Source organism: Callorhinchus milii, unplaced genomic scaffold (assembly GCF_018977255.1).
Source record: "Callorhinchus milii isolate IMCB2004 unplaced genomic scaffold, IMCB_Cmil_1.0 Scaffold16, whole genome shotgun sequence".
NCBI lineage: Eukaryota > Metazoa > Chordata > Chondrichthyes > Chimaeriformes > Callorhinchidae > Callorhinchus > Callorhinchus milii.
In genome coordinates, this window is record NW_024704757.1 from 15598263 (window position 1) to 15613435 (window position 15173).

A 15173-nucleotide genomic window follows, 5' to 3' on the forward strand; every position below is an offset into this window, starting at 1 on the left:
TGGTCAATGGAAGGGGGTGGTTGGGGAAAAAAGAACATCTGAAAGTTCCTTTCTCCTAAGTATTTTCCATTCTGGTAGTTACATACAATCTGTGCACGTTATCTGCATTAGAGGCACATGTGAATAACTCACCACTGAAACTGCCAGTTCCAGACCCAATGATGTCCAACTGATAATCAAAGTCATCACTCCCAGGAGAGCAGCACTATGCACAGAGAGGAGACAATCAGCACAAGTGCATGAAAAGCCATCCTTCAGGAAAGGCTGTACAATACCGGTTTTACAGTGGAACATCTACACACAGTGGAAAATCTAAACAAGGAAGTGCTTTGTAATAACATCTTCACATTGCAAATCCAAGCACTAAAAGATGAGCCTTTGTAAAAAGTTATTTTCAAGTTGCAAAAAAATCATCTTGCAATACAAAGTTGCTGCTTCTAATAGCTAGTCATATGCAGCTATTTGCTAGGATTCCACAGAAACGCAACTTTTTCAGAACACCATATTTTCCACAGATACAGTTCTACAGTTCATAAAAAACAGGAACATTCAAAGAAAAGCAATATAGTCACAGATCTGGTCTTGATGTATCAATACTACTGTTCTTTCTCCTCCAAATGCTCTCAACATTCTGCTCAAGCAGCAAAAAAGTAATCTCCTACATGCTGTTCTTCCACTTGGTGCAATGAATTTTGATTTTAAAAACATTACCCGCTGTAACTCGTTCTCATACAACTGGGCTCTATAATTCTCTTGCTCTACATTTATTCTCAACAACAAACCTTTCAGAAATATTCAGTTCTCAAAGCATGTGAAGCAACAAAAATGTGGATTAACAACATGCAAACTTCACATTACTACATTGGAGAGGTACTTTCACTAGATTTTATCAATTCACCTCTACACATTGAGAAATCGATTTCTTGAATCAAAACTGCCCAGAGGAATGAGATGAACACTCTTTAAAATGACAAACTGTCAATACTGCCTGGCTGAGGAAGGAATAGTTGAAAATGTACAGTAAATTAATTTCAAACTTTCCATTTAGCCTCTCAAAAGTGATTTTAATGGAAGTGCACGTTTAATAGTGCTTGAATTATGATTCAACCAAGTTATTGTGGAATCACAAAGCTTTCAATCTCAAGAGAGTGGAGGAAAACACTAAAAACAATGTCAAGTTTGCAGTTTTGCAATCAATGTATGACAAGCTTTATCATAGCATCAAAAAGAAATGTGCACTTGTGAATTAATTTTATTTCTGTGAACTGCAATCCATTTAGATATAAAATTGATATTTTAGGTCTATGATGCATCAACCAGTTCTCAATATCGTACCACCATAATCCTAAATTAAACTGGTCAAAAATAAGCCATCTGCATCTTACTGGTTCAAATAAGATACATAATCTTGAGACTTATTTATCGACAGATCTAATATTGTAAAAAATGCAAGTCAGTACATCATAGGACAGATACCGTAGTGGTACGTGGTTACTGATACATTGAAAACACTATTGACAGAGCAGCTTTTTCACTGGTCATGAATGACATTTAATATCATGCCGAAGACAAGCTCAGAAAATGGAAAAGGTAGTCAGATCTTTTAATCTCTTCTCCACATACCACAACCCCTCCCTCATACGTCTCCTATACCATGCGTATGAGTGTAGGATGGTAATACGATCTCACGATACTAGGCTCAAGAGAAGAACTAAGCAGCCTAGTTACAGATCTCTGAAAATGTACTTAAAGTATTCTGTTTGAAATGTAAAGAAGGTATAAACATAGAATACTCTTAAGAGTTATGCATACTGCAATAAAAGAAAACTAAAAAAAGGAGCTGAACAACTAAAATGACTCAAAAGGGACAAGTAATTAATTCTAAAATACATTTCTCTTCAAAGTTCTGATGCTTAGCACCACAGGTCATATCTTAACTGTGCAAGGAAACAAGTGGGCTGCACTGTAACCAACAGTCTGCAAGAGTGACTCAGTAATAGGGATCAAAACAATTTACTTTACTCCTCATGGCCAGAGCAACTCTCGCCCCATAAGAATATTGCCACTTAACTTCTTAAGTGCATTTATTCAAAATATATAAAAAGCAACACTTACCAAATAAGGATTCCCTTTGAATTTCGGATCAGTCCAAACAGCACCAGAAGACAGATAAGAACATCGAAGAGCAGTAGGCCAAGGTATCCTAGCCACCTATACACAAAAAATATTGAAAGGATTCAGCGTTCTACCGTTATCAATCTCCCTTTAATTCTGCAGATATGGCTTACTGGAGTAGTATATTCCACATTTACAGTGCTTTTCATAATGAAACATCTTCTGGTGTTACTTTTAACCACTGTAGCTCCAATGAATGGTGGGTCATTCGGTTAATCTAGAACAATCTGTTAAAAACAGTTGTGTTTTGTTTGAGCATTTCTGTAGCATCGCTTCACCAATAGAATATATAACAAGACGACAGTAATATTCAGAGCACACTATAAATTGACAAATTCACAGAATTTATAGAAAACCATTTCTATTTCACAATTATGAAAAAATTAAAGAAACAGTAAATGAGCATTCAAAGGGTTACTTGAATTTGATGATGAAAGGAATTGGGAAAGCCATAAAATAATTTCATAGAGTGCAGTCACACTCAACAGCAGCTGACATTATTTTGCAATAACAATTATTTAACAGTTGCCACTTAACTATATTGATTAAAACATTTTACTTTTTGCTGTGATGTAAACAGAGTAATGTTTATGCCACTGTCAACCATTCTTTATTGCCAATTTTTCTTGACCTTAAGATTCAAGAGCTTACAATTCCAAAGAATGAAACCATTCAGATAAGACCATCTGCTAGAATTAAAAGCTACATCATCCTTTCCTTGAAACACTCGGCATAGAATTGGATGAAATCTGCCTACCTTCATGGACAAACAAGCAGGCACAAAGGCTGCACTGTACCAGTATTGAAAAGAAGACCTAATCTGAAGATAAAATGTCCCTTTTCATATTTGGTGAAAACACCACAGAGAGTTTGCAAGTTATTCTTAATGATATTTTTGTATTTATGAAAGCGCCAGATAATTTTAAAGCAGCCAAGATTCTGACAAGAGGAGCCTCATTAAGATTTGGTGCAATCCTAACAAATTACACAAATTATTGAAATGATGATCTACTGCACAAAGAAAAGGCTGTTTGCAAATTTCCATTCTGGCCTGGAAGCTGATGTCAAATAACAATAAACATTTGTTTTTAATGAAAATGACAAGGTTTTAACCTATTAAAGTTATCAAAGTGTTTTCAGACACATCAGCACTACAGATTTGTCCCTTTTAAAATCTCATCACAGAAATGTCTTTCTTGCACTGAATCACTGACAATTAGCAAAAGAGGAGAGAGATAGAGACTTCAGCATTAGTCACAGGGAGGAACAATGGAGTGAATCATTTGTTCGTCCAGCTTGGCATGCAATAATGGAAGAATGCATATAAAAATCAGAGCAAGCAAAGAACAAACCAAGCTTGAAACAAACAAATGCAAGTTGAAAGATAAGAAACAAAAACCTTAAAGTTAGAAATAATTAGAAAGAATTTAAGATTGGTAGACTGGTAGAAACAAAATAAAAAATAATTGTTAAAATTCCAGGGTGCTCCTTGTGGTGTTCAGCTTGTGGTAAAATCATCATGGTACACCCCTCCATCAAAAAAGCAAACCCTCTATTATTATCAGCAACGATATTATCAGATTTTAAGGATGCATACCTGTAATAGTCATACAGCTCTGTGTGGACCGCTAGATCTTCCAAAGATAGATCACTGTTTTCCCAAAATGGAATTTCGGTCAGCTGTCTGACTAGCTCATCAAGCCGACCTTTTGACTTTTGCACTTTCTCTAGATAACGTGGTTGCCTTGTGAACAAGTCCTCCAATGCCCGGAGGCTTACATCGACTGTCCGATTTAGATCCTGAGTGCTCTCCGACACCTATAAGCAAGCAGAGAGCACTGTTTTAGTGTCAGTCCTCAAATCTTTGTGATTTATATTGCATGTGTATTGTACGACAGAAAGAAGACAGCACAATAAGCCAACAATAGGACATATTAGCAGTGGGGGGGTGGGGGGGGTGAATAATGTATATTGACACAAAGCTAAAAATCAAAAATGACCTGAAGGTTTGACTACAAATAAAAATTGTACTCGATTAGATTTATTGCATTTTCCCCTACAAATAGTCTACATGGGCAGGACGCCAAATTTTGGTTACTTCTGATGTTTAAACTTGGTATTATTGCACGTTATTTCTTCCGCTCCCCCAATAAGGCAACATTTCAGAACAGTCAAAGATTTTGGGGGCAGTTATAAAAAATGGCTCTAAACTACTTTGGAATCAGAACACCATGACATCAGTGCTAGGAAGCGGATGCACCCTGTGGGGAATTTCTTTGGCTAGAATCATTGGAATGCACCCGCTTCACTATTTCACACAACCAAAGGTTTAACTTCAGGGCTCTGTGGTGAAGTCTGTAAGAAAGGCTTTTGTTTTAAAAATACAACTTGTCAGAGTAACACTGATCCTTTTCTTCTTTCAAGTAGCGATGCTGGCTCATGCTTGCTTCTTAAAACCAAGCAATTCGTCAACAATTTAATGAGTTTTATGCTAAATAAATATTCTGAGATGTGCGCATTTGCTCCCATTGCCGGAAAAGCATGCTAGGGTGTTGCCTTCATGATAAACACTAACAAGATCATATTTAGAGATTGCAAGATTTCAGACAATCAAAAATATTTCATATAATGATATCAACACATTCACGTGGAAAATTAAATTGGAGTGTGGGCAACGTCCTTTGTTAAGTCTTGATGACTGAAGTATTATTTGGTATATTGTCACCATACTTTAAAGAGCTTTTAAAGCAACCAAATGCAATAAGAATTAATAAATAGTAATCCTTTCATTTGATATAACGCCTTTCATGTCAGGAGGCCATCTCGAAACGTTTCACAGGATATCCTGCAAAGTACAGTATTTTGCAAGCAACTATTTTTTATTCCAATGCATTATACTAATCGCAGGACTGCAAAATTGAATTATTATGCCAACACATCTGAGTTTTTTTTAAAAAGATTAAAGGATATATTGTAAAACAACATTCAACCTATCGTTTGTTATACGTGTGTTATACTCATTGCCCAATGGAGAATGAACTCCAACTCCACAACAACTTTGCTCTTTTCTTAGGACCTATTAGATCATTAATCTTCATACCTTTCTCAAATTCCCTTCCTTACTGAACTGGCTCTGATCTCCATTTGCTGTAATGCATCCACAGCCTTGCAAAATCCACACAATATGGAACATTATATGGAGCATGCATGCAAATAAAAAGAAATTTCCTAAAATTACAGTTCGGAAATGTTATTCAGTTGAACAGAAGCCTCACTAAAAATATTTGTACTGTGCAAAGAATCTACTCTAAAAAGAGGAACTGGGGGAAAAAAGCTCAGTCATCAAGGACTGGGCTTTCACCAACATAGTACAGGGGCCATAAGGAAACCGACTTTTTAAAATATGCAAACGTTCTCACGAAAGAAAAGATGCTACCAAACTGCTGAATGTTCACTTTAACTGCAGTCAAATACAGAAGTAATGGGTTGGCTGAAGGAAAGTCATTCACAACATCTTAGTCCATGAGCAGTGACATTTTGAACTATCCACAAGGGATATTTGAAATTACAAGTGAATGAGAAACATCCAATGACCTAGAAACCCCTTGATACTTTCTGCATTACTTCTATTTACTGCTATCTTGGTACTTTTAATATCCACTATTGACCTATATTTTCTCTTTTGCCCCTTCGACCACTCATATAAAAAAGATTTCACAATCATATAAAATCAATTTCAGGCACTCGTATAAAAATCACATAGATTCACCACTGCTGCACAACATTTTATAACTGCTTTATTACCATTGCTGTACACAAGATCACAACATTTCTTCGGATGAAGAAGGCCTTTGGCCCATCTGGTCTTATGTTTCTAGAACCTCCCGCTGCATCTAGAATATAGCTAGTAGGCAACCAGATCCCAAACCTCTCTCATGTAATATCAGCCCACTTCACAACTCATTACAAGATTGATGACTGTTAGCTCCTTAGGTTTCTAATAACACAGGAAAATATTGGATCTTAAGTTTCTATTAATACAGCAGACAACATTTGACATCCACCATTGGGTTCATAAAAGAATGGATTTTTTTTTGTCAGTCTCCAAGAGACCGAATTCTGGAAAGTCAGGTTTCCTGAAATGGACAACTATTATAAGCCGACACTCACCAGGTACTCAACCCCTGCTATAGTGCGATTTGCATGTCGCATTGAATAAGTTAGCCTGAAGATTCCATCACTGGTCTCACCATTCCCATAGAAACCAACAGCAATCCCGGCACTGAAAGAAAAAGAGAGATCCATTAGATTGAATCAATCTGTACAAACAGGTTTGGTTTGAGAAGCAGAGCCTGTTTGCCAGTTCCAGTTTGGATTACATCAGACCATCCAGAGTGCCAACTCCACAACAACAACTTGCACTTACATAGCGCAGAATAGATCTCAGAACGCTTACTCCAACTCCACTCTGCTCTTAGTCAGACATGCCACCTTTGAGCCAGCCAGTCTCAGAGATACTTAGTTTACCTCCATTCTCTATTGACCAGTGTGAGATTTTATTTCCATCATCATGCTTGGTTATGTCTCTCTATAGTGAGATTGTAAATTTATGCCAATCTGAAGTGGCATTCTGTACTTGTGAAACTGTGTCACTCGAAACTTCAAGATCTTGAGATTTAGTACAAAAGACTTTAACCTGTATTAGAACCATTAAAGCCCAAATACTTCAAACTGGCTTCTGATTTATATCCTGAAACCTGCTTACCCAATCTCTGACTATTTTACCCCTTAAAAAGTGTCAAATCTATATACTATGGTGATACGAATACGGGTTTCAGCTGACATTTCGTGACCCCAACCCGATAACAAATTTTAAATCATGACCACTAATATTCTTTTAAATTAGATTCAAAATTTTGCTCCTTACACTATTAAATTGCTTTGAGCCGTACGTGCAAATAAAGCAGCTGTGGCTGCCAGACATTCAGTTCCACCGGGACCAGGCATAATGAGCTTCATTAGTGCCTGCTTGGGATACAACTACACACGGAGCCTTAAATTGGGAAAGAGTAAAGCACAAGCTCCTGCCAGTCTCAAAGTTTCAAAGCACCACAGTATCCAATCGCATGCCAAAACAGAAAACACAGCATGTTATTCAATAAATTGACCATACCGAATATCAACTTTGACTTCAAGCATTTTCATCTAGGACTACACGAAATGTGGCCTCCTAAAGTATTAATAATCTGAGAGCTAGGAGGAAAGACAGGTCAAAATATATTTAACATATGCTGAATTTGTTTTGCTTTCTCTTAACTGCTGCACTTCATGATAATATTCAGCACAAAGGGAAAGTCAGGATAGAATTCAGTATGATTTGATTGTACACTAGAACCAAAAAGATAGTCAATAATATTATTTTCTGATCCTGCAGCTTGTTTTAAAAGTAACAACTTTTAAAACAACTCATTAAAATTCAATCTAATAACCAAAGGGATTTTTTTCATTTATTTTTGTTTTCTTTTGGCTCCCCACCACTGTCCAACATTGCTTGAATAAGGAGGGGGAAAAAATCTCCGACAATCCCCCTACTGCGTACATGTTTGCAGGATGAACTTTAATCGTGCAACTTTTAATAGTTTACCAAAGAGGAATGAGTTTGGAGGATATAATGTTTCCCTCCTGGCTAAAAGGACTTTGAGTACATAAAGCACTGATGAACTGCTTGAGCAATTTAGGTCACTTAAAACAATCAATTAGGATTGCAGTCTTAAAAATTATTCTCTTTTCGCATACCTTATAAACCAATACTTTTAATTTTAAAAAATCAAAATACTGTACAAGTGACGGAGTCTATCTTAAATCTAGAATGTAGGAAGTCAACTGGTGAAAGATTGAAAGTAACCAATATTAACCTGGTACACGTAAGAGAGTCAATTGCATTCGCATACTGTAGTCATCTCTTAATGCCTGTTAAATACCGCACCATTGATCACACTAGCCCTAGAGAACAGTTAAGTTTAGAGAGCTTTAACACAGCTGCGCTCTGGATAAATACAACACACTAAAGACCAAATCAAGAGAAAGCATTCTTGGATTTACATCACACATGAACTTTAGATAAAGGTGGCAAGAAGCAAACTGATACATTCCAAACCACAGGTGTCTATTTTCATTCCATTTGTTTGATTGCCATACATGGTGGTGCAAAGTATTAATTCCATGACTCCAGGCACAACATCTGACCAAACATGTAATTCATATACTTCTTTGTATATGGAGAGTTTGAATGTTCCTGGAGATTAATAAAAGGATTAGCAGCAGGACTGAACTCATTCTTCACACTCTGGAGTAACATTCTCTTGGCTGGATCACCACAATAACTTGGCTGCAGCGAATCCATATGAAAATTGTTCCCAAACCACACTGGTCTGCACATACTTCTGGCCACAGGGACATATTGTGAGCTTGACATTCAGAGATTATTATTTTCCACCCAGTAACAGACTGCTGTAGGATATCTTGTGAGCAGTTGTCAATGTTCTACCAAAAGCCTTGTGCACAATCCCTGAAACATTTACAAGCTTAGTTTCAGCAAAACCACTGAGTGATTGACAACTAATTCAGAGGAAGGTTTGCTCAGACGCATGCTCTGGATTAGAGTTGACAGACACAAAGCTGTTCAAAAATATCAGGTTGCTTGCAGGACTTCCAAATGTGTTTTAACACTTACTACCAAATACTTCCCAATTAATGAGGTCCAAAACAAGAATGCTTCAGGTTCAATTACAGTACTTTGACTTGTCAATATATTACATTTCGGTATATAAATAATTTTGACTAATGGTTTCAGCAGCAGAGTAATCTGTCAAACTACAGCAAAGAGTTAGATTGATTCTATAATTGCTCAATGCAGTAAGAGATCTATCATGCCAACCCAAATATACAGCGCAACAGTAGAAGTGACCATATTTGTCAAATATTACTTATATTTATGGTTGTCTTTTCCAGTGACAATGCTTCATTATTTTCAAGTGTGGATATCAGTTCAGACTATCGTATCATTCCAAAGCTGATCTATGTGACCTCCTGTGTTGAAGTGTTCAAAAACACATCTTCATTTCCTTCCAAAAAATTTCACATCACTACTGGCTGCAAATAGGTGGCTAACACTCACCTATTTGCAACCAGTACAAATGTACTCCTAGTACAAGTGTGACCTGTTTGATAGTTTTCAGTCCTATCCCCTCCCACCCCCACACACCAGAAATTATGAGGATGTGCTTGCTTTCTCTCAACAAATATGGCCCAAATTAGGGACCTGTGCATAAAAATATCAGCATAAAAACAGGTTTGTATCACACTTGGCAAAGGATTTAAGAACAAATCACCATGCAGTCATATGACCTCAAATAAAAAAGTCATTTATTGTTGATCAGACACAGAAAAATGTTCAAATCCTTAGCAAAACTTCTCACAAAGAAACAATGATTCTATACAGAATGAATTATCCTCACCTGCAAACAAGTGTTGCTATGATGACACACCATGCTGTACAACAACAGTCTGCGTTTGGCTGATCTTCACTCTTCCGTCGGCAGCAAAGCCAGAAGGAATAGAAGAGGAGGAAGAGGAGGTTGAGTGCAAGGCAAACCAGAGCAATGCCACCGATCAGCAAGAGTGACTGTGGGGTAAAAAGAAAACATTATTATCATATGGATATAATATGGATGATATTATAATATTATGCATATAATATGACAAACTTCAGTTATCCGTTTTAGCAATATCTTGATAGCAATAACATTTACAATGTATAACAAAAATATTACTAATGAAAATACTCAGTGACTTGTTTGAATCTATCGGAAACAATAATAGTGCAGAACATATCACACTTCTAATCTAAATAAAGTGTTTGGGGGTAGAGAATTGCCTGATTAATATGAATTAGCTTGTTCTCAGTTATTTTAAGAAGCAATGTCACTGGAAAAAGACAACAAGTAACTCAGAAAGTGCACGATAAATAAGGTGGGCCTTATTCATCCAGAAACTCCAAGGTCTGTAAGAGAATCAATTTTCACCAGTACCTTGTCAATACGACTGTTGCAGTGAAGCCATCTTTTCTGTCCAATATAGAAAAACTGCAGTATCAACCAACTGTACTGTCCAGAATATGAAAGTGCCCTTTCCCCCCTACCCCACATTTTGATCCTTATCCTGGAGTAGTATTTAAAAAAATCCTCAGCATATAAGATTTTTGCTAATAAAATATTTATGAGGTGGAACTAATCTTTGACATCAATTAAATAGAGGCTGCAATTTTAACATGTTCAATCTGTACAGAGAACTTTCTCTGTAGTTACATACATTATACTATCCCAGGTTATTCCTTAATTAATTCAGTAAACATTCAGTAGTAGTGCAAAAAGGTATATAGTAACTGCAACATCATCCTCAACTCAGGCTGCTTCAGTGAATGTCAGCCTAATGACATGGTGACTGACAAAGGGTCCCTCAGTTTACGTGCAATAGTCACAGCGCCAGCACTTCAATATACAATGCAGGATTTGCGGTCACACTGTAAAGTCTGATTCTGGAATAGCTGATTCTGGAATACCTACAACATCTTGATTCTACCAGGTGGTCATATTCATTTACACAGCAGCAGACACTATAGCTGTCACACTACAAACTTCTGCAGCTTTGCTAAAATATTCTGTGCATCTTTGGTACAATTAGTCATTATATTACTAAATTATAGATGCAATTAACTTTTTGTTGATGTGAATCTCCAAACACTTAACAGAAGTTACTGCCAAGTGCAATGACTTTTTGTGGTCTAGTGGTAGCAGTTATTTTTGAGAACTACAACATTCCACAAGAATAAGCCTCAGTCCATACCTGAGGCTTGAACCCACAACCTACTAACACAAGTGCAACCAACAGCTAGGCTGTTACTTTAAGACTCCACAAAAAAGGAGAGATTCCAAATCCTAGATTCTAACCATTAAAAAAGTTGGAATTAGGTCAGTGGATAAAACAATCACAGGAAACACCGGGTCCTGGTCTCACCACAAAAAGTGAAACCCAGCCTTGAAGTAGAAACAAACCATTGTGTTATACTGGTTATTACAAACATGCTTCCAGGAAAGGAAATGAAGAAGCATGACCACCTATGTAAATGCACCATCTGTGCAATATCTTCTGTGAAATATGAACAAAAGCCTTGGATGATGTAAAAAACCCAACACAAACACAGCTTTCCTGCCAAATTCCATTGAGCTTAACACAGTAGTGAAATAAACAAACATTTGTGAGAATATTAATATATTATGTTGAATACAAGGACCACTTGACAGAAATAAATTCCATATCTAGAGTTTCTAAACTTTGATTTTCGCAATCCTTCAGTAGTTCCAATTGGTTGTTTACAGAGCTATTGTAAGTGATTTGGTTTCTGACCAAATTGGTTTTACTTGCCCTTGCTCACCTCCGTACCTCCCTTACCAGGGCATTGCAGAAACAGAAGCCATCCTCACAAGGCTCCACTGGTTCCTTATTTCCCAACTCACTGACTCCATTGCTCTCATTCTGATGTTCAAATGTCTCTACATGCTCACCCCTCCCTCTGATGTCATGGCTTAATATACTGTGCAAGCTTGACAATTTTACTAGGTTATACATGTGAAATCCTTTACACATGGCACTATTTATGCTGTGGCGGAATATGAATGTTAATTGTAGCTCACATTTGACAAAAAGGCACATTGATTTTGAAAGCTACAAGGAAAATTCAACAGCCTCTCTCGCCAGATGATGACTGTGTACTGTAGCAGCTTTTGGCTTGGTTTCTCAGACTCAATAGAAAATGCCTCGTATTTGATATTCTATACTGTAGTTTAAATAGGAAATCCTGGTCATTTGGGATTGCTCAATTGTATGCACACTCAAATAGCAAGAACAGATGTCATGTCTGCCCAATTCAATCTGTAGAACTGGCCTGGACCAAAATGTTATTTCTGCAGCTCTCTACAGGACTAATCCTTTTCCATCACTAGGATGCTGCATGGCTTAAATAGTGCACCATTATACTGCTGGAAGGGATTTGAAATTGCTTCCAGCAGTGAAATGATTAAGAGTAAGAAATTGCATTTAGATTTCCTGTTCTGGAATGACATATTATTTGCATCTATATTCCAGTATATAAACTGCTTCACAATTTCATGCTTGCTAACACAAACTATTTTCAGCACTGATTCAATATGATTTTTGTGTCAGTTCATACGTCATCAAAAGAATCATCCTATCTGTCTTTAAAAATCACTTCCAGCAAAAGATGGACAATTATTTCAGAGCCACAGATTACAGCAATGCTGCACTGATCCATCAGCCACAAGAATCTTCTCAGCACAATAGAAAACTTACACTTATATAGCGCCCTCCACGCAGGGTAGCGTCTCAGAGCGCCTGACTCCGAGCTGGGGGGGGGGGGAGGGGGGAAGGAGAGAGGTGGACGTAAGCACGGTCGAACAGGTAGGTTTTCAGGGGGTGCTTGAAGAAGGGGAGAGAGGGGGCAAGGCGGAGGGATTGAGGGAGAGTGTTCCAGAGGTCATGCATTTTTATTTGCAGAACCATTCCATTCCAGAACAGAGGAAATACAAACTCCACAAATATAGATATACAGAATATAGTGTTTCAGTAGATTACAGATATGTTTATTTCACACCAACCTGAAACAACTTGGTTTACGTGTAATTAGCATTCATTTTCAAATAAAATCTGCAACCTCTACTGTTCTTCTAGTCCCATCATTTTGATACTGGACCCATTTCATGGAATTTCATCTATAGGTGTAAGTTTTTCATTTTAAAATCACCTGGGTCAAGTAACAAATAACCTTGCAGCTGATTTACATTGATGACTGTCACAGAGTTAAGGTCACTTGAACTGTAACAGTTAGAAATAATCAAAGGATCATCACTGAGAGTTGACATTATGAAGTATTCAACTGAATCTGTGGGTTGCTTCAGCTGCTAACTGACAGTCATTCAACTATTTTAGTGAGCCTCTTTCACACAAAGCTCAGTTCTATAAATTGTTCTTTATCTTTATGTGGGTAGAAGAGTTCCTGTTAACAAGGGGCGGTATAAACTGAGCTCAGAGAAATGCAACACCTCACAGGAGGATTGGATAATGGAAAACAGATGACTGGATAAAATATGGGTTATTATTTTTCTCTGAACTATTCATCAACTCCTGTACGTGTACTTTTCACATCTTAGGTGCAAAGCATGCAGAATGAAAAGCAAATGGTACCGACTATTTTAGTTTCACAATCCATCAATAATCTATCACCTTCAAATGAAACAGAAGTTATGATTTGTTTTCCTTTCTTCCATCCTCCCCCCACCCACCACCCCCTGGCTTTGATGTACAGTCTAGGTTATAATCCTGCATCAAAACAGAACAAAGCAGTTATTCTTTATAAACTCCAGACTGATGTGTGATACAGTCTATGAACAAAGGGACCTCTGTATATTTAGAAGCAAAGCAACTGTAGCTCGGTAGCTACATTAGGAGTATTGGCTCTCAAAGACAGTCAGAGATCAGAGGTCAAATCCCAGCTTTAAACCCACATTTGTAAAAGATCTTCATCAGGTTGCCAGGGAGAACGAAGGAAAAAATAGCAGTGGGGTTTCTTTCTGCACTAGTCAAATGTGTTCCTTGTGGATTGGCCAAGCAGTGACATTTGTGAACAATATGACAATCAGACAACTGTGCAATGAATTTTAAAAACTTATAAAGATGCAGAGAAACAAGAAAAAAAGTTTTCGCAAACCTGTAATTAATTGGAGTTTAATGTTTGAATTGAACACAAGAACTAAATATACATTCCTGACCTTTGTGATCCCAAATGCTTAAGCATCGTGTTTCTCTAAACAAACACATATGGCTTTTATGAATGAAGGGAATCTAACTGGCCCAAGGATTATCTTTACGAATCATATGATAGGAATGTTAATCAAGACTATTGAAGCTCATAACAGGAGTAGACACTGCTTGAAGGAGTTTAGGATCCATCACAAAAGATATGTTCATTCCCATTCTACCCTGGCTTCAAACTCAGAACTATCCAGAAGTGGAAAGGACAGTTCACTAAAACACAACAGTCTTAGACTTTCAACAACAAGAGCACTGCACCCCTGTGGAATTGTTTTAATATATTAAATCATAACCTCCATATTCAGTATGGTTATTAGTTATCTTGTCACTGCTGTTTCTCAATATCATCACCATCAAATCTAGCATCAAGGCCCTCAAGATATGGTCAATGAATCAGCAATTTATAGAATACAAAAAAAGTTTCCAAAAGCCAGGAGAATTAATTGACAAACCATATCAAAGAGAATGTAATACAGACAAGTTTCCAGAAACTAATTGAAGAGTCAATATTAAGCTGCTTTCATTGATGGCTCTCCACACAAAAAAAAGAAGAAAGTATTATATAATAGTTAACGACTGATGTTTCACAGATGATTTGTCAGAAAGCTCAAAGTCCAAAACTATCTACTAGTTATCAAACAAGCTTGCCTGTGTAACCATGAAAGTAAGTTTTCAGTATCAAAGTATCCTCTCAAAAACATGGATTGGATCATCACTGTTCCTATATTCCACTGCTAGGCAATTTAGCATCAAAAGAAGATAGTATAAGTTACTAGTTAGATAGGACATAACATAACATGTAGGAGCAGGAGTAGGCCATTCGGCCCTTCGAGCCTGCCCCGCCATTCAATCATGGCTGATCTTCTAATCTAACTCCAGCTAATAACCTGACACTGCCTTATCCCCATATCCCTTAATCCCTTTTGCAATAAGAAATCTATCTCAGTCTTGAATATGTTCAAGGACTGAGCGTCAACAGCTATTTGGGGTAGTGAGTTCCATACATTCACTGCCCTTTGAGTGAAGAAGTTCTTCCTCAACTCAGTGCGAAA

At 37.2% G+C, this 15173-nt stretch overlaps 1 protein-coding gene across 5 annotated transcripts in view; it reads right to left on the reverse strand.

Moving 5' to 3' along the window:
• Positions 1-15173, reverse strand: part of ttyh3 (tweety family member 3) — a 43452-nt gene that overhangs the window by 19743 nt on the left and 8536 nt on the right. For all 5 annotated transcript variants that reach the window (NM_001292614.1, XM_007906068.2, XM_007906070.2 and 2 more), the window contains exons 2-6: positions 9693-9859; positions 6346-6457; positions 3773-3993; positions 2116-2211; positions 133-205 (exon numbers count right to left, since the gene is read on the reverse strand). In NM_001292614.1, coding sequence (NP_001279543.1) covers positions 133-205; positions 2116-2211; positions 3773-3993; positions 6346-6457; positions 9693-9859 — 669 coding nt within the window. The remainder of the gene's footprint in view (positions 1-132; positions 206-2115; positions 2212-3772; positions 3994-6345; positions 6458-9692; positions 9860-15173) is intronic.